The sequence below is a fragment of the Heptranchias perlo genome, chromosome 7, assembly GCF_035084215.1.
Source record: "Heptranchias perlo isolate sHepPer1 chromosome 7, sHepPer1.hap1, whole genome shotgun sequence".
Classification (NCBI taxonomy): Eukaryota; Metazoa; Chordata; class Chondrichthyes; order Hexanchiformes; family Hexanchidae; genus Heptranchias; species Heptranchias perlo.
Genome location: NC_090331.1, coordinates 6,530,841 through 6,551,657, shown reverse-complemented (window position 1 = coordinate 6,551,657; position 20,817 = coordinate 6,530,841). Strand labels below are relative to the sequence as shown.

Here is a 20,817-nt window from a genome sequence, read left to right as displayed (position 1 = left end):
AGGCAGCAGTCCATAGTCGGGGAGGTAGGAGAGAGAGAGCAGGCAGCAATCCATAGTCGGGGAGGTAGAAGAGAGAGAGAGAGAGAGAGCAGGCAGCAATCCATAGTCGGGGAGGTAGGAGAGAGAGAGAGAGAGAGCAGGCAGCAGTCCATAGTCGGGGAGGTAGAAGAGAGAGAGAGCAGGCAGCAGTCCATAGTCGGGGAGGTAGAAGAGAGAGAGAGCAGGCAGCAGTCCATAGTCGGGGAGGTAGAAGAGAGAGAGGCAGCAATCCATAGTCGGGGAGGTAGAAGAGAGAGAGAGCAGGCAGCAGTCCATAGTCGGGGAGGTAGGAGAGAGAGAGCAGGCAGCAATCCATTGTCGGGGAGGTAGAAGAGAGAGAGCAGGCAGCAATCCATTGTCGGGGAGGTAGAAGAGAGAGAGAGCAGGCAGCAGTCCATAGTCGGGGAGGTAGGAAAGAGAGAGCAGGCAGCAATCCATAGTCGGGGAGGTAGGAGAGAGAGAGCAGGCAGCAGTTCATAGTCGGGGAGGTAGGAGAGAGAGAGCAGGCAGCAGTCCATAGTCGGGGAGGGGGGAGAGAGAGAGCAGACAGCAATCCATAGTCGGGGAGGTAGAAGAGAGAGAGAGCAGGCAGCAATCCATAGTCGGGGAGGTAGAAGAGAGAGAGAGCAGGCAGCAATCCATAGTCGGGGAGGTAGAAGAGAGAGAGAGAGAGAGAAGGCAGCAATCCATAGTCGGGGAGGTAGAAGAGAGAGAGAGAGAGAGAGCAGGCAGCAATCCATAGTCGGGGAGGTAGGAGAGAGAGAGCAGGCAGCAATCCATAGTCGGGGAGGTAGGAGAGAGAGAGCAGGCAGCAATCCATAGTCGGGGAGGTAGGAGAGAGAGAGAGAGAGAGAGCAGGCAGCAATCCATAGTCGGGGAGGTCGAAGAGAGAGAGCAGGCAGCAGTCCAGAGGGGGGGAGGGGAAAGAGAACAGGCAGCAATCCGTGGGCGGGAGAGGGGGGTGGAGGAGAGAACAGGCAGCAATCCATAGTGGGGGGGGGGGCAACAGGTACCAATCTATAGCCGTGGGGGGGTGCAAAACAGGCAGTGATCTATCGTCAGAGGGGTGGAAGGTAAAGACTGGGGCATAGACCTGGGGAAGACAGCCCTCGGGGAAAGGTGAGCCGAGACCAAGCTCTCCGAGCCCGCCCTATGTGAAATGAATTGGGTCAGTCTCTTTGCAGTTCCCAGTGGCCCACAACGTAATCTGATCTAAATCGAATGCATTTAGGGAGGTCTCGTGCGGGAAATGTAAAGTTATCAGTGGCAGAGTTGAAGGCTGAGGTGTATTGTCGAGGGGGGGGTGTGATTGAGATACGTCTGCATGCAGACTGTGTGATGTACCTGAGATGGGATTGCTTGATGGTGCCATGTGGAGAGAAACTGGGACTGTTCTCCTCCAGAGCAGAGAAGGTTAATGGGAGATTTGATAGAAGTGTTCAAAATTATGAAAGATTTTGATAGGGTAAATAAGGAGAAACTGTTTTCACTGGCAGGAGGGTCGGTAACCAGAGAACACAGATTTAAGATAATTGGCAAAAGAACCGGGGGGGGTGGGGGGGGGAGGGGAGAAGAGATGAGTTTTTTTACGCAGCGAGTTGTTATGATCTGGAATGCGCTGCCTGAAAAGGCGGTGGAAGCAGATTCAATGGTAACTTTCAAAAGGGAAAATTTGCAGGGCTATGGGGAAAGAGCAGGAGAGTGGAACTAATTGCATAGCTCTTTCAAAGAGCTGGCACAGGCACGATGGGCCGAATGGCCGCCTTCTATATCAGTTAGGCTCAGTTGGAGACACGTCTTGTCTTCGTTCCCCGGCACAACTACCCTCCCACAATTCAGTGATTGATGAAATTTATATTTTTAATTGCAGGCATATACAGTAAAATATGGGAATCCTGAAGAGTATCCCTCGCTGCTCATCATGTCAAATCTCAACGTCTACATCTTGGAGATCACTGGGCCACTCAGGTTTGTTCAGGGCTTGACTGCTCCGTAAGATGTCATTTCAAAACCACGACTGCTCCCCAATAAAATCCAGGTTCGAGCCCTCAACTCCAGTTAGTGGGCAGAAATTTATTCAAAGGTGACTTTTGCACATGGATTTACATGGAATTTACAGCAGCGAAACAGGTCATTCAACCCATCTTGTCTATGCTGTGTTTTATGCTCCATGCGAGCATCCTCCCACCCTAATTCATCTAATCTGATCAGCATATCCTTCGATTCCTTTCTCCCTCATGTACTTACAGCAGCAGCTTGCATTTATATAGTGCCTTTAACATAGTAAAACATCCCCAAGGCGCTTCACAAAATTTGACACCAAGCCGCACAGGGAGGTATTAGGACAGGTGACCAATAGCTTCTCAAAGATGTTGATTTTAAGGAGTGCCTCAAAGGAGGAGAAAGAGGTTTAGGGAGGGAATTCCAGAGCTTAGGGCCTAGGCGGCTGAAGGCACGGCTGCCAATGGTGGAGCAATGACATTGGGGGTGCACAAGAGGCCAGAAATTTTTTTTATTTGTTCATGGGATGTGGGCGTCGCTGGCAAGGCCGGTATTTATTGCCCCTTGAGAAGGTGGTGGTGAGCCGCGGCCTTGAACCGCTGCAGTCCGTGTGGTGAAGGTTCTCCCACAGTGCTGTTAGGAAGGGAGTTCCAGGATTTTGTCCCAGCGACGATGAAGGAACGGTGATGTATTTCCATGTGTTTCCATGTGCTTGCTGTCCTTGTCCTTCTAGGTGGTAGAGGTCGTGGGTTTGCGAGGTCCTGTTAAGGAAGCCTTGGCGAGTTGCTGCAGTGCATCCTTTGGATAGTACACACTGCAGCCACGGTGAAAGGACCGAATGTTTAGGGTGGTGGATGGGGTGCCAATCAAGTGGGCTGCTTTGTCCTGGATGGTGTCGAGCTTCTTGAGTGTTTTTGGAGCTGCACTCATCCAGGCAAGTGGAGAGTATTCCATCACATTCCTGGCTTGTGCATTGTCGATGGTGGAAAGGCTTTGGGAAGTCAGGAGGTGAGTCACTTGCTGCAGAATACCCAGCCTCTGACCTGCTCTTGTAGCCAGAGTTTATGTGGCTGGTCCAGTTAAGTTTCTGGTCAATGGTGACCCCCAGGATGTTGATGGTGGGGGATTTGGCGATGGTAATGCCATTGAATGTCAAGGGGAGGTGGTTAGACTCTCTCTTGTTGGAGATGGTCATTGCCTGGCACTTGTCTGGCGCGAATGTTACTTGCCACTTATGAGCCGAAAGCCTGGATGTTGTCCAGATCTTGCTGCATGCGGGCTCGGACTGCTTCATTATCTGAGGGGTTGTGAATGGAACTGAACACTGTGCAATCATCAGCGAACATCTCCATTTCTGACCTGACCTTATGATGGAGGGAAGGTCATTGATGAAGCAGCAGATGATGGTTGGGCCTAGGACACTGCCCTGAGGAACTCCTGCAGCAATGTCCTGGGGCTGAGACGATTGGCCTCCAACAACCACTACCATCTTCCTTTGTGCTAGGTATGACTCCAGCCACTGGAGAGTTTTCCCCCTGATTGCCATTGACTTCAATATTTTACTAGGGCCCCTTGGTGCCACACTCGGTCAAATGCTGCTTTGATGTCAAGGGCAGTCACTCTCACCTCACCTCTGGAATTCGGCTGTTTTGTCCATGTTTGGACCAAGGCTGTAACGAGGTCTGGAGCCGAGTGGTCCTGGCCGAACCCAAACTGAGCATCGGTGAGCAGGTTATTGGTGAGTAAGTGCCGCTTGATAGCACTGTTGACGACACCTTCCGTCACTTTGCTGATGATTGAGAGTAGACTGATGGGGCGGTAATTGGCCGGATTGGATTTGTCCTGCTTTTTGTGGACAGGACATACCTGAGCAATTTTCCACATTTTCGGGTAGATGCCATTGTTTTGCCAAGCTGTTCCAGTACAGCTACGAGGCGTGGCTAGTTCTGGAGCACAACTGCAGCCGGGATGTTGTCGGGGCCCATAGCCTTTGTTGTATCCAGTGCACTCAGCCGTTTCTTGATATCACGTGGAGTGAATCGAATTGGCTGAAGACTGGCTTCTGTGATGGTGGGGATATCGGGAGGAGGCCGAGATGGATCATCCACTGGTGCCTCGGTTTAATGTCTCATCCAAAAGACCGCACCTCCGACAGCCCAGCACTCCCTCAGTACTGGCACTGAGAGTGTCGGCCTGGATTATGGGCTCAAGTCTCTGGAGTGGGGACTTGAACCCACGACCTTCTGACTCCGAGGAGAAAGTGCTACCCACCGAGCCATGGTTGGCACTCTGGCAAGACACAGTAACGTGGCAACGCAAAATCTGTCCGTCTGTGTTTATCCTCCACACAAGCAGTAACTCTAATCCCATGTGCCCACCCTGTTCCCATATCTGTTCATCCCCTTTCCTTCAACCACCTATCTTTTTTTAATGTTGACATGGTCTTCGCTTCAATCACTAACTCCAGTGGTGCATTCCATGGCCTCACAATCCTTCCTCTGTCATAAACCTCTGACATTGAACCTTGTATCTGTGGCCCCTTGTTCTGGATCCCCGTCAATCACCAGATACAGTCTGCTTCTGCCTACTGTAACCCAGACTTTACCAGCAGGGTGGGATCAATCAGTGTACGTTTACTCAGCAGGACCTCGGTGCTTTTATAATGGGACGGGGAAGGAGCTGACGAGGGGAGTGGAAGAATTAAGGGGGAGAGACGAGCGGTCGGCGGGGATTTCTGAGACGGCCGTTGAAGATGTGGAGGGGGTGAAGTGGCTGACCTTTGGTCGGGGTGGGAGGGGGCGGGGGTTGCACTAATCAGGAATTGGTGGAGCAGAGAGCGAAGGCTGGAGCAGACGAAAGAAAATCCTTTGGACCTTTCTCTTCAAAGGAAAAGTGCTCCGTGATATGTCGGACGTGGCTTTGATCTGTCTGCTCGTTCCCTGCTCTCCTATTTGAGGGGGGATGGGTGGGGTTGTTACTCTGTCAGCCACACGCCTGGGTCTAATTTATTTTTCTTCCTGTTTAGCGGCCAGCCAGCCAACTGGTTAAGGAAGCGTGAGGTGCACCCGATACTGGACCTGGTGTACCTGCAGGTGGGTCTCCGCACCCAGAGCATTGGCATGGAGTTTGACGGCTCGGGGGGGTCGTACACGCTGCTGATCCGAAACCCATCCAAGTGCAAGAACTTCATCCAGTTTTTCACAGGTGGGTGACTAGTTATCGCAGGACAGCCAGTGTGTATCTAGCTCCTGTGTAAACCTGCACCTTACCTGAAGAGGGGGTTAGACACACAGGCACACGCACACCCACGCAGGAGCCCAGACTCGGGCATGTGCAGGAGCGCAGACACTTGCATTTATATGGCGCCTTTCGCACCCTCAGGACGTTCCAAAGCGTTTCACAGCCAATGAGGTATTTTTGAAGTGTAGTCACTGTTGTAATGTAGGAAACGCAGCAGCCAATTTGCCCACAGCAAGATCCCACAAACAGCAATATGATAATGGTCAGATAATCTATTTTTAGTGATGCTGGTTGAGAGATAAATATTGTCCCCAGGACACCGGGGAGAACTCCCCTGCTTTTCTTCAAATGGTGCCATGGGATCTTTTACATCCACCTGAGAGGGCAAATGGGGCATCGGTTTAACGTCTCATCCGAAAGACGACACTTGAGACAATGCAGCACTCCCTCAGAACTGGCACCGGGAGTGTCGGCCTGGATTATGTGCTCCAGTCTCTGGAGTGGGTTCTGACATCAGCTAACCCACCAGGGGTGGAAACTGGCAGCTTCCAGGCCTATGCCGCTCAGTACCATTCGATATTTGCCCAACTGAGCCTTCAAGGCTTCTCTGTCCATACTGTACAAAAAGTGCTGGACACAGAAGCAGGGAAAGCTCCTTCGGTGATATCTGACTGCATTGTCTGCCCAACTGCCCTTGAAGTGCGATACAAACAATGGGAGGCAGTGTTAATTCTACAGGGATAACTTGAGATAATTACTGTAAGTGTGGTACCTCAACCAGTGACTATTGCCACTGAACTCACAAAAGTCTGTCCTTGTTCTCACTTGTACCCACGCCTTGTTAAAAGGATTAAATTATGAGGGCAGGTTGCATAGACTAGGCCTCTATTCCCTCGAGTATCATAGATTAAAGTGTGATCTAATTAAGGTGTTGAAGATGATCAAAGGATTTGATAGGTTAGATAGAGAGAAACTATTTCCTCTGGTGGGGGGAGTCCAAAACAAGGGGGCAGAACCTTAAAATTAGAGCCAGGCCGTTCAGGGGTGATGTCAGGAAGCACTTCTTCACACAAAGGGGAGTGGAAATCTGGAACTCTTTTTTTTTTTTTTTTCCCCCCCCCCACAAAAAGCTGTTGGGGCTGGGGGTCAATTGAAAATTTCAAAACTGCGATTGATCGATTTTTTTTTGAGTAAGGGTATTAAGGGTTTGGGAACCAAGGTGGGTAAATAGCGTTAAGATACAGATCAGCCATGGTCTAATTGAATGGCAGAACAGGCTCGAGGGGCTGAATGGCCTCCTCCTGTTCCTGTGTTATCCAATCAGACAGGAACACAGACAGGCTGCTCGATGACTTAGTAAAGCTGGGGTCGAAATTGAACTGAACAGGCCTAAGTTAGCTGATCTCGGCCGGAGCAGTGGTCGGCGATGGAACAATGGGCCTCAGTATCCTTGGGTTTGTCGGAGGGGTGGGCAGTTATTGGAATCGACCAGAATTGTTGAGTTCCTGCTCATTATGCGATAGCCGCCACTACATTGTGCATGAGGACGTGGTCACCCTCTGCTCTGACACAGCCCGTGGTCAAATTGTCTGTGCCGCTCGGAGAGCGTTTGCCCTGCTAGTTTGATGGTGCAGGCAACATCGCGAACCGAACACCTCTTTAGATTGCTTTAGCCACGGGTTCTAACCAGTGCCTCCATAGGATCCTCCCGGTCTGCGAGAAGTACAAGAATGTCATTACACTAGGTGCCAGCCTCGCCACAGTGGTAGCCCTGAGTCAGAAGGTCATGGGTTCAAGTCCCACTCCAGAGACTTGAGCACGTAATATCAGTTGGCACTCACAGTGCCAGTACTGAGGGAGTACTGCACTGTCAGAGGTGCCGTCTTTTGGATGAGACATTAAACCGTGGCCCCGTCTGCCCTCAGGTGGATGTAAACGATCCCAGGGCACTATTTGAAGAAGTCCAGGGAGTTCGCCAGGTGTCCTGGCCAGTATTTATCCCTCAACCAACATCGCTAAAATTGGTCATTTATCTCATTGGTGTTTGTGGGATCTTGCTGTGCCTAAATTGGCTACTGTGTTTCCTACATTACAACAGTGACTACACTTCAAAAAGTACTTCATTGGCTGTCGACGCTTTGGGAACGTCCTGAAGTGGTGAAAGGCGAGTTCTTCCCTCCTTTCTCCCTCCCTTTCTCTTTTTTTCTTCCTCTCTTTCTTCCTTTCTCTGTCCTTCCTTCCTTCCTTCCTTTTTTTTTCTCTTTTTCTCTCTCTCTCTCTCTTTCTCTCTTTCTCTCTCTCTCTCTCTCTCTTTCTCTCTCTCTCTCTCTCTCTTTCTCTCTCTCTCTCTCTCTCTCTCTCTCTCTCTCTCTCTCTCTCTGACTTAATGAGCTAATATAGTTTGTAACATTATGCTAAACTAAATGTGATCAACCTGTTCATGTATCACCCTTTTCTCATCAACTCCGGACGTTATCTCGATTGGCTAATAGTCTGAAAGTCTCAGACTGTTTTCGAAACCTGCAGATAACACTCTAGGTTTAAAAATTCCAGGTTAATAAATCCTCCTGAGGGGGTGTAGGAACTTTAAACAACATGTCTGCTAAGTTCAGATCAGAGAAGCACACATCTGAATCAATTAAACGGCATGTTTGCATCTGAGTTGTGAGACTTGGCATTCCCTCAAGCAGCCTGCCTGGAGACAGTCTAATGGTCTTCAAAACATGAGATCGTTAAGCTGGGATGTGATTTCTCCAAGTCAGGCTGGTTTTTAAACTCCCGAATTCAACAACAACAGCTGCCAGTGGTGGAGCGAAGGAAATCGGGGATGTGCAAGATGCCAGAATTGGAGGTGCGCAGAGATCTCGGACGGTTGTAGGGCTGGAGGAGGTTACAGCGATAGGGAGCGGCGGGTGGTGGGTGCGAGGCCATGGTGGGATTTGAAAACAAGGATGAAAATTTTAAATTCGAGGCGTTGCTGGACCAGGAGCCAATGTCGGTCAGTGAGCACAGGGTGGGTGATGGGTGAACGGGACTTAGTGCGGGTTGTGCCATCCGTTCAAGCATGGGGGCCGGCACTCGCACGGGCAATACTGGTCGGCTGAAACTTGGTGGCACCTCCTTTTGCGACAGACCGTAAAGGTTTACAGCACAGAAGGAGGCAGTTCAGCCCATGCCTGTGCCGTGTCTTTGCTGGAGCAATCCAAAACTAAACCCACTGCCCCACCTCCCTGCAGTCCTATACCTTGCTGCGTCACATACTTATTCACTTTTTTTCCCTTTACAGTGGTCTCTGCCTCGACCCCCTCCGTGTGGCAAAGCATTTCCGTGCTCCAACAACCCTCTGTGTTAAGGGGATTTTTCCTAACCTGTCCCCTCACTCTCTGAGATGGTTTTAAATTCATGATCTCTCGTTACCGACTTCCAGAATGGAGGAAATAGTCTTTCTTTGTTCATTCTGTCAAAACTCTTCAAGGTTTTAAAAAAAAAAAATCTCCTCCTCCTCTGCTACAGTGGAAATAGTCCCAGTTCTCTCGTGTCTCCTTTATAACTACAGTTTCCCATCCCTGGCAACAAGCTCTCTGTGGCTTAATGTCTTTCTTTTAATAGGGCACCAAATACTGCACACAATACTGTGGCGGAACCATTGCCTTGTAGAAAAGTAGTATTGGCTCTTTATATTCCATTCCCTCATTTCTAAAATCAAAAAATTCCTATTGCCGTTTTTTAAAAAGTCTTTAACGGTGTTTGCGCTTTCAAGGAATTATGTTTGTGCTCTCCCAGGTCTCTGTTCATCCACATCCTTCAGCATCTTTCTGTTAAGTGTATACTCCTGTTCATTGTTTTCCTTGCACTCCTTCACGTAGTGTTACATCTGCCGCCCGCCCGCCCTCCTCAAGTCTCTTACTGGGGTCGGACTCTGGGCTTGCCTTGCCTCTCCCTCCCTCCCTCCCTTTGCCTTTCTGCGTCCCCTGCTCCTTCAGCCTTGGTGAAGGCCGATAAGGGGGTTGAGATTTTTTAAGCTTTAGAAATGGGAGAGTTTTAGAAACCAGCAAAGGATGACCAAAAATTGATGATGGGAGAAAATATAGTATCAGAGTAAACTAGCAAGAAATATTTTTTTAAAAAACAGATGGTAAGAGCTTCTACAGGTATACAAAAAGGAAGAGAGTAATGAAAGTAAATGTGGGTCCCTCAGAGGCTGAGACAGGACAAATTATAATGGGGAATAAGGAAATGGCAGAGACATTAAACAAATATTTTGTATCTGTCTTCACAGTAGAAGACACAAAAAACATACCAGAAATAATGGGGAAACAAGGGTCAATGAGAGTGAGGAACTTAAAGTAATTAAGATTAGTAAAGGAAAAGTACTGGAGAAATTAATGGGACTAAAAGCCGACAAATCCCCTGGACCTGATGGCCCACAACCTAGGATTCTAAAAGAGGTGACTGCAGAGATAGTGAATGCATTGGTTTTGATCTTCCAGAATTCCCTAGATTCTAGAACGGTCCCAAAGGATTGGAAGGTAGCAAATTTTACCCCGCTATTCAAGAAAGCAGGGAGAGAGAAAATAGAACTACAGGCCAGTTAGCCTAACATCAGTCATCAGGAAAATGTTAGAATCCATTATTAAGGAAGTGGTAACAGGACACTTAGGAAATCATAATATGATTAGGCATGGTTTTATGAAAGGGAAGTTGTGTTTGACAAATCTATTAGAGTTCTTTGAGGATATAAATCGTCATTTAGGAAAGGCACGGGTTAATCAAGGACAGTCAGCATGGATTTGTTAAGGGAAGGTCGTGTCTGACTAACTTGATTGAATTTTTTGAGCAGGTAACAAGGAGGGTCGACGAGGGTAACTCGTTTGATGTAGTGTACATGGATGTTAGCAAGGCTTTTGACAAGGACCCACATGCAGACTGGTCAAAAAAGTAAAAACCCATGGGATCCAAGGGAAAGTGGCAAGTTGAATTCAAAATTGACTCAGTGGCAGGAAGCAAAGGGTAATGGTTGTCGGGTGTTTTTATGACTGGAAGGTTGTTTCCAGTGGGGTCCCGCAAGGCTCAGTACTGGGTCCTTTGCTTTTTGTGGTATATATTAATGATTTGGACTTGAATGTGGGGGGCTTGATCAAGAAGTTTGCAGATGATATAAAAATTGGCTGTGTGGTTGATAGTGAGGAGGAAAGCTGTAGACTGCAGGAAGATATCAATGGACTGGTCAGGTGGGCAGAAAAGTGGCAAATGGAATTCAATCCAGAGAAGTGTGAGGTAATGCATTTGGGGAGGGCAAACAAGGCAAGGGAATACACAATAAATGGGAGGATACTGAGAGGTGTAGAGAAACAAAGGGACCTGAGAGTGCATGTCCACAGATCCCTGAAGGTAGCAGGACAAGTAAATAAGGTGGTTAAGAAAGCATACAGGATGCTTTCCTTTATTAGCTGAGGCATAGAATATAAGAGCAGGGAGGTTATGCTGGAACTGTATAAAACACTGGTTAGGCCACAGCTTGAGTTCTGTGTACAGTTCTGGTCACCACATTACAGGAAAGATGTGATTGCACTAGAGAGGGTACAGAGGAGATTTACAAGGATGTTGCCAGGACTGGAGAATTTTAGCTATGAGAAAAGATTGGATTGGCTGGGGTTGTTTTCTTTGGAACTAAGGAGGCTGAGGGGAGATTTAATTGAGGTGTATAAAATTATGACGGGCTTAGATAGAGTGGATAGGGAGGACCTATTTCCCTTAGCAGAGGGGTCAGTGGCCACGGGGCATTAGATTTAAAGTAATTGGTGGAAGGATTAGAGGGGAGCTGAGGAGAATTTTTTTCACCCAGAGGGTGGTGGGGGTCTGGAACTCACTGCCTGAAAGGGTGGTAGAGGCAGAAACCCTAAACTCATTTGCACTTGAAGTGCCATGACCTACAGGGCTACGGACCAAGTGCTGGAAAGTGGGATTAAGTTTGATAGTTCTTTTTCGGCCAGCACGGACACGATGGGCCGAATGACCACCTTCTGTGCTGTAACTTTCTATGATTCTATAACAAGCAGGGTAGATAAAGGCGCACCAGTGGATGTAGTATATTTGGATTTGATACGGTGCCACACCACGAAAGATCGTTACACAAGAAGTGGGGTTGGGGGTAATATTAACATGGATAGAGGATTGGTTAACGGACAGAAAACAGAGAGTTGGAATAAACGGGTCATTTTCAGGTTGACCGGTTGTAACTAGTGGGGTGCTGCAAGGATCAGTGCTCGTGCCTCAGCGATTTACAATCTATATTAATGACTTAGATTAAGGGACCGAGTGTAATGTATCCAAGTTTGCTGACGATACAAAGCTAGGTGGGAAAGTAAGCTGTGAGGGCACAAAGAATCTGCGTAGGGAGATAGACAGGTTAAGTGAGTGGACAAGAAGGTGGCAGATGGAGTTTAATGTGGGGAAATGTGAGGTTATTCACTTTGGTAGGAAGAATAGAAAAACAGAATATTTTTTAAATGGTAAGAAACTATTAAATGTTGGTGTTCAGAGAGACTTGGGTGTCCTCGTACAAGAAAAAGTTGGTATGCAGAAAAAGCAAGCAATTAGTAAAGCAAATGGAATGTTGGCCTTTATTGCAAGGGGGTTGGAGTATAAGAGTAAGGAAGTCTTGCTGCAGTTGTAGAGGGCTTTGGTGCGACCTCACCTGGAGTACTGTGTACAGTTTTGGTCTCCTTACCTAAGGAAGGATATGCTTGCCTTAGAGGGGGTGCAATGAATGTTCATTGGATTGATTCCTGGGATGAGAGATTGAGTAGAATGGGCCTGTATAGAATCATAGAATCATAGAAGTTACAACATGGAAACAGGCCCTTCGGCCCAACATGTCCATGTCGCCCAGTTTATACCACTAAGCTAGTCCCAATTGCCTGCACTTGGCCCATATCCCTCGATACCCATCTTCCCCATGTAACTGTCCAAATGCTTTTTAAAAGACAAAATTGTACCCGCCTCTACTACTGCCTCTGGCAGCTCGTTCCAGACACTCACCACCCTTTGAGTGAAAAAATTGCCCCTCTGGATCCTTTTGTATCTCTCCCCTCTCACCTTAAATCTGTGCCCCCTCGTTATAGACTCCCCTACCTTTGGGAAAAGATTTTGACTATCGACCTTATCTATGCCCCTCATTATTTTATAGACTTCTATAAGATCACCCCTTAACCTCCTACTCTCCAGGGAATAAAGTCCCAGTCTGTCTAACCTCTCCCTGTAAGTCAAACCATCAAGTCCCGGTAGCATCCTAGTAAATCTTTTCTGCACTCTTTCTAGTTTAATAATATCCTTTCTATAATAGGGTGACCAGAACTGTACACAGTACTCCAAGTGTGGCCTCACCAATGCCCTGTACAACTTCAACAAGACATCCCAACTCCTGCATTCAATGTTCTGACCAATGAAACCAAGCATGCTGAATGCCTTCTTCACCACCCTATCCACCTGTGACTCCACTTTCAAGGAGCTATGAATCTGTACTCCTAGATCTCTTTGTTCTATAACTCTCCCCAACGCCCTACCATTAACGGAGTAGGTCCTGGCCCGATTCGATCTACCAAAATGCATCACCTCACATTTATCTAAATTAAACTCCATCTGCCATTCATCGGCCCACTGGCCCAATTTATCAAGATCCCGTTGCAATCCTAGATAACCTTCTTCACTGTCCACAATGCCACCAATCTTGGTGTCATCTGCAAACTTACTAACCATGCCTCCTAAATTCTCATCCAAATCATTAATATAAATAACAAATAACAGCGGACCCAGCACCGATCCCTGAGGCACACCGCTGGACACAGGCATCCAGTTTGAAAAACAACCCTCGACAACCACCCTCTGTCTTCTGTCGTCAAGCCAATTTTGTATCCAATTGGCTACCTCACCTTGGATCCCATGAGATTTAACCTTATGTAACAACCTACCATGCGGTACCTTGTCAAATGCTTTGCTGAAGTCCATGTAGACCACGTCTACTGCACAGCCCTCATCTATCTTCTTGGTTACCCCTTCAAAAAACTCAATCAAATTCGTGAGACATGATTTTCCTCTCACAAAACCATGCTGACTGTTCCTAATTAGTCCCTGCCTCTCCAAATGCCTGTAGATTCTGTCCCTCAGAATACCCTCTAACAACTTACCCACTACAGATGTCAGGCTCACTGGTCTGTAGTTCCCAGGCTTTTCCCTGCCGCCCTTCTTAAACAAAGGCACAACATTTGCTACCCTCCAATCTTCAGGCACCTCACCTGTAGCGGTGGATGATTCAAATATCTCTGCTAGGGGACCCGCAATTTCCTCCCTAACCTCCCATAACGTCCTGGGATACATTTCATCAGGTCCCGGAGATTTATCTACCTTGATGCGCGTTAAGACTTCCAGCACCTCCCTCTCTGTAATATGTACACTCCTCAAGACATCACTATTTATTTCCCCAAGTTCCCTAACATCCATGCCTTTCTCAACCGTAAATACCGATGTGAAATATTCATTCAGGATCTCACCCATCTCTTGTGGTTCCGCACATAGATGACCTTGTTGATCCTTAAGAGGCCCTACTCTCTCCCTAGTTACCCTTTTGCCCTTTATGTATTTGTAGAAGCTCTTTGGATTCACCTTTGCCTGATCTGCCAAAGCAATCTCATATCCCCTTTTTGCCCTCCTGATTTCTCTCTTAACTCTACTCCGGCAATCTCTATACTCTTCAAGGGATCCACTTGATCCCAGCTGCCTATGCATGTCATATGCCTCCTTCTTCTTTTTGACTAGTGCCTCAATCTCCCGAGTCATCCAAGGTTCCCTACTTCTACCAGCCTTGCCCTTCACTTTATAAGGAATGTGCTTACCCTGAACCCTGGTTAACACACTTTTGAAAGCCTCCCACTTACCAGACGTCCCTTTGCCTGCCAACAGACTCTCCCAATCAACTTCTGAAAGTTCCTGTCTAATACCATCAAAATTGGCCTTTCCCCAATTTAGAATTTTAACTTTTGGGCCAGACCTATCATTCTCCATAGCTATCTTAAAACTAATGGAATTATGATCACTGGTCCCAAAGTGATCCCTCACTAACACTTCTGTCACCTGCCCTTCCTTATTTCCCAAGAGGAGGTCAAGTTTTGCCCCCTCTCTAGTCGGGCCATCCACATACTGAATGAGAAATTCCTCCTGAATACACTCAACAAATTTCTCTCCATCCAAGCCCCTAATGCTATGGCTGTCCCAGTCAATGTTGGGAAAGTTAAAGTCCCCTACTATTACCACCCTATTTTTCTTGCAGCTGTCTGTAATCTCCTTACATATTTGCTCCTCAATTTCCCGTTGACTATTTGGGGGTCTGTAGTACAATCCTATCAAAGTGATCTCTCCCTTCTTATTTTTCAGTTCTACCCATATGGACTCAGTGGGCGAACCCTCGGATATATCCCCTCTCACTACTGCCGTGATGTTCTCCCTAATCAAGAACGCAACTCCCCCTCCTCTCTTACCTCCTGCTCTATCTTTCCTATAGCATCTGTACCCTGGAACATTGAGCTGCCAGTCCTGCCCCTCCCTTAGCCATGTTTCAGTAATAGCTATAACATCCCAGTCCCATGTACCCATCCATGCCCTGAGTTCATCTGCCTTGCCCATCAGACTTCTTGCATTGAAATAAATGCAGTTTAATCTGGACTTCCCTTGGTCTTTGCCCTGCTTTCTCAGACCATCTGTCCGGTCATGTTCTGTACACTCTCCCTTACTGCCTTTTGTTTCTGTCACCACTTTATTTCCCACTGACTTCCTGCATCGGTTCCCATCCCCCTGCCACATTAGTTTAAACCCTCCCCAACAGCACTGGCAAGCACTCCCCCTAGGACATTGGTTCCAGTCCTGCCCAGATGCAGACCGTCCAATTTGTACTGGTCCCACCTCCCCCAGAACCGGTTCCAATGGCCCAGGAATTTGAATCCCTCCAGCTTGCACCATCTCTCAAGCCACGTATTCATCTTAGCTATCCTGTCATTCCTACTCTGACTCACCCGTGGCACTGGTAGCAATCCTGAGATTACTACCTTTGAGGTCCTACTCTTTAGTTTAACTCCTAACTCCCTAAATTCAGCTTGTAGGACCTCATCCTGTTTTTTACCTATATCGTTGGTGCCTATATGCACCACGACAACTGGCTGTTCACCCTCCCCCTCCAGAATGTCCTGCAGCCGCTCCGAGACATCCTTGACCCTTGCACCAGGGAGGCAACATACCATCCTGGAGTCTCGGTTGCGTCCGCAGAAACGCCTGTCTATTCCCCTTACAATCGAGTCCCCTATCACTATAGCTCTGCCACTCTTTTTCCTGCCCTCCTGTGCAGCAGAGCCAGCCACGGTGCCATGAACCTGCCCACTGCCACCTTCCCCTGGTGAGCCATCTCCGCCAACAGTATCCAAAACGGTATACCTGTTTTGGAGGGAGATGACCGCAGGGGACCCCTGCACTGCCTTCCTACTCTTCCTCTGTCTGTTGGTCACCCATTCACTATCTCCCTCAGTAATTTTTATCTGCGGTGTGACCAACTCACTGAACGTGCTATCCACGACTTTCTCAGCATCGCGGATGCTCCAAAGTGAGTCCATCCGCAGCTCCAGAGCCGTCAAGCGGTCAAACAATAGCTGCAGCTGGACACACTTCCCGCAGGTGAAGGAATCAGGGATACAGGAAGGAGCCCTGAATTCCCACATCCCACAAGAGGAACATGACACGGCGCTGGGATCTCCTGCCATGACTTAACCCTTAAATTAGCTCTGGAGTTTAGAAGAATGACAGGTGATCTCATTGAAACATACAAGATTGAGATGGCTTGACAGGGTAGATGCTGCTTCCTGTGGGTGGAGAGTCTAGAACTAGGGGGCATAGCCTCATGATAAGGGGTTGGCCACTTGGGACTGAGATGAGGAGGAATTTCTTCACTGAGGGTTGTGAATCTTTGGAATTCTCTACCCCAGAGGGCTATGGATGCTGAGTCGTTGAGTATATTCAAGGTTGAGTTCGATAGATTTTTGGACATTCGGGTAATTGAGGGATATGGGGATCGGGCGGCAAAGTAGAGTTGAGTTAGGTCAGCCATGATCTTATTGAATGGTGGAGAGGCTCGAGGGGCCGTATGGCCTGTTCCTGCTCCACCATTCAATACTCCTGTAATGTTCTTATGTTCACTCAGGTTCCAGATATCCTGTTTTCCCTCACTGACGACCCATTATCAGCTCGTACTTTCAGCAACTTTTTTTTCTTATTCGTTCATGGGATGTGGGCGTCGCTGGCATTTATTGCCCATCCCTAATTGCCCTTGAGAAGGTGGTGGTGAGCCGCCGCCTTGTACAACTGAGTGGCTTGCAGGGCCATTTCAGAGGGCGATTAAGAATCAACCACATTGCTGTGGGTCTGGAGTCACATATCGGCCAGACTGGGTAAGGACGGCAGGTTTCCTTCCCTAAAGGGCATTAGTGAACCAGACGGGTTTTTACGACAATCCGGTAGTTTCGTGGCCACTATTACTGATACTAGTTTTTTTTTATTCCAGATTTTATTTAATTAACAATTTAAATTCCCCAGCTGCCGTGACAGGATTTGAACTCGTGACTCTGGGTTGTTAGTCCAGTAACATAACCACTATGCTACCGTATCCCTGTACTTGCCACGCAAAAAAAAATTAAAACCTAATGGTGCACAGACAAGTGTAACTAATGACAGATGCCGTTAGATGCCTTGCCACAGCAAAAGTTTACTAGAACTAGGGGGCATAATCTTAGAATAAGTGGCTGCTCTTTCAAAACTGAGATGAGGAGAAACTTCTTCACTCAGAGGGTAGTAGGTCTATGGAATTTGCTGCCCCAGGAAGCTCTGGAAGCTACATCATTAAATAAATTTTAAAACAGAAATAGACAGTTTCCTGGAAGTAAAGGGAATTAGGGGTTACGGGGAGTGGGCAGGAAATTGGACATGAATTTAGATTTGAGGTTAGGATCAGATCAGCCATGATCTTATTGAATGGCGGAGCAGGCTCGAGGGGCCAATTGGCCTACTCCTGCTCCTATTTCTTATGTTCTTATGTTCTTAAAATCTGGCCCATTCATTCTTGAGATGTGGGCGTCGCTGGCAAGGCCAGCATTTAACGCCCATCCCTAATTGCCCCTTGAGAAGGTGGTGGTGAGCCACCTTCTTGAACCGCTGCAGTCCGTGTGGTGAAGGTTCTCACACAGTGCTGTTGAGGAAGGAGTTCCAGGATTTTGACCCAGTGACTATGAAGGAATGGCTGATAAACGTCCGAGTCGTGAGGGGAACTTGGAGGTGGTGTTGTTCCCATGCACCTGCTGCCCTTGTCCTTCTACGGGGTGGAGGCTGCAGGTTTGGGAGGTGCTGTCGAAGAAGCCTTGGTGAGCAGTTGCAGTGCATCCTGTAGATGCACACTGCAGCCACGGTGCGCCGGTGGTGGAGAGAGTGGGTGTTTAAGGTGGTGAATAGGCTGCCGATCGAGCGGACTGCTTTGTCCTAGATTGTGTCGAGCTTCTTGAGTGTTATTGCCATCCAGGCAAGTGGAGCGTATTCCATCGCACTCCTGACTTGTGCCTTGCAGAAGGAGGAGAGGGTTTGGGGAATCGGGAGGTGAGCCACTCGCCGCAGAATACTGAATGAGCTCTGCCGACCCGAAGTTAAGGGAAGACACCTGGTTCCCAGTATGCTAGCCCTCAGCTCAGTAACTCAGTCTGAGCCTTGTTGTAAACACAGCAACAGGCAGGTCTGGACAGAAAGAGGCCGGGGCGATGAAAAGCTGCTAACGCCTGCAGACTAGCCAAGGACACAAGATAAAACCCGTCCTGGCAGCAGCAGCTGTGCCCAGAATAACACCTCACGGTGTTTGGGAGCAGGCGGCCCTGAGTGGCGCTCGTTCACATTCCAACACTCCGACAGGAGAGAGAGTTGTTTATGTAACTATCGGTGCTCTCCAAACAATCTGCGAGGCTTTATTCAGTCACACAAGTGTCTGAAAGCCGAGACTGGACTGGACTCGACTGGGGTCGCAGCTCAGGGTTGCATGCCAGCTATAAACCAACACAGCCCTGATCTGCAACATTAGTTTAGCTGCTCTGGTTTCCTTGTTATGGGGTTTAAGTCCCCGCTCCGGAGACTTGAGCACATAATCCAGGCTGACACTCCCAGTGCCAGCACTGAGGGAGTGCTGCACTGTCGGGGGGGGTGCTGCCTCTCAGATGAGACGTTAAACCGAGGCCCCGTCTGCCCCCTCGGGTGGATGTAAAAGATCCCATGGCCACTATTGGAAGAAGAGCAGGGGAGTTCTCCCCGGTGTCCTGGGCCAATATTTATCCCCCAACCAATGCCTAAAACAGATGATCTGGTCATTATCACTTTGCTGTTTGTGGGATCTTGCTGTGCGCAAATTGGCTGCCGCGTTTCCTACATTACAACAGTGACTACGCTTCATAAAGTACTTCATTGACTGTGAAGCACTTTGGGACGTCCTGAGTGGTGAAAGACACTATATAAATACAAATACTTTCTTTCTTGTCAAATCTCTCCCTACCCCTCCTTTTCTGCCGATGTTGACTCCTTGCTGGTTGTACGAGTTCCAGTTGCACTCCATTGCCAGCAGTTGCCCATTATTCATTTGTGAGCCTTGACGGCCAGTAGCGTTGGGCTAATCCACCAAGGAGGCATCACAGCTTAGCCCGATCCTGATCCTGTCCTCTCTCGATATCTATCTATATACACAGCTTCCAGCAGTGGGCAGGGGAGGGAGGTATTTACTGGCCGCCGCTCGCTCGCCTCGCTCTCTCTCTCTCTCTCTCTCACCCAACCCCCCACCAAAACCCCAACGCTGCTGAGATCCTGTTAATCCATCCAAAACTCTGCTGCCCGTATCCTAACTTGTACCAAGTCCCATCACCCCTGTGCTCACTGACCTACATTGGCTCCTGGTCCACCAACGCCTCGATTTTAAAATTCTCATCCTTGTGTTCAAATCCTTCCGTGGCCCTCGCCCCCCTCCCTATTTCTGCATACTCCTCCAGCCTCCAGATCTCTGCGCTCCTCCAATCCTGGCCTCTTGCGCATCCCCGATTTTCATCACTCCGCCATTGGCGGCCGTGCCTTCAGCTGCCTCGGCCCTAGCTCTGGAATTCCCTCCCTAAACCTCTTCGCCTCTCTCTCCTCCTTTTTAAGACACTCCTTAAAACCTGCCTCTTTGACCAGCTTTTGGTCACCTGCCCTAATATCTCCTTATGTGGCTCGGTGTCAAATTTTGTTTGATAATCGCTCCTGTGAAGGGCCTTGGGGACGTTTTACTATGTTAAAGGCGCTGTATAAATGCACGTTGTTATCCTATCAATCACACTCTCCCTCGGGTGGCAAACTTCTATATAAATACTCCTAGAGTTAGCTGACCCCAGCCAGGCAAGCTGCAAAACGTCTCTGGGCTAAGGGGAGAGTCAAAATCAGCCAGGGCTCCCATGTTGTGATGCCACCATGGTCAGATAGCTTGACGGACACTTAGACACGGTACCAAAGGTTTCCGGTACTGCAGAATGTTATTCCCACAGCCGTTAGCACCTCCGGGAGAAGAGAGCAGAGGGAAGATTAATTTTCTTCAGTATTGATCACAGCACTGCGAAGAGGCCTCGTGACATTATTGTACGTTGAAGAGCTATATAACGCACGTAAATGTTACTGTGGGGGAGGAATTGCTGTGGACGCAGTGCCCGTGACGGCGGAAAGAGTGAACTTGCATTCATGTTGCATCTTATCACTGCTCCCTGAAGGACAACGAACATGTTTTGCAATATGTTCAGCCAGAGCTGCTCTCTATCTCCTCAAATCACAAATAACGCAGCTTCCAGCGTCTCTAGTTTGGGCCACGGCTATAAACCACTGCAGGCCCTGATCTGGGAGGCGGTTTTTTTTTTGAAAAAAGAAGTGGGATCTTGCTGTGTCAAATTGCCTCGTTTCCTACATTACAACAGTGACTACACTTCAAAAAAAAAATGTACTTCGTAGGACGTCCCAAGCGCTTCACAGCCAGAGGTCGTGAAGGCGCGATATAGATGCAATCTTTCTTTCTGCATACTGACTGAAAAAAGCCATGCTGTAGCTCCCTCTGACAGCCACTTGTTAGCTGCCGCGATGATCTCATGCACGAGTTGAGCCAGCGTGCAACTGGCAGCAGCTGCAACCAATGACCCCACTTCACAGCGCGCTTAACGTCTCTCACGATCGCGGCTACACCGGAGCTGTGGGCGGCCAGCCTTTCCGGCTGATAAAGCTGCTCCTGGCTTTTCCTTCGACTTCCACGTTCCCCCATGTTCGTCAAGAGTGCCTCCACTTTCTTTCTTCAACCGGGAGTCAACAAACAAAAAGGGGAGGGGGGGGGGAGTAAAAGGGAGGTGGGGGGAGTAAAAGGGGAGGTGGGGGGAGTAAAAGGGGAGGTGGGGGAGTAAAAGGGGAGGA

General features: G+C 48.5%; 1 protein-coding gene across 1 annotated transcript in view; it reads left to right on the top strand.

Moving 5' to 3' along the window:
• Positions 1–20,817, top strand: part of stk11ip (serine/threonine kinase 11 interacting protein) — a 123,176-nt gene that overhangs the window by 86,263 nt on the left and 16,096 nt on the right. Inside the window, 2 exon segments of the mRNA XM_067986993.1 lie at positions 1,910–2,007; positions 5,066–5,244. Of these exon segments, the coding sequence (XP_067843094.1) occupies positions 1,910–2,007; positions 5,066–5,244 (277 nt within the window).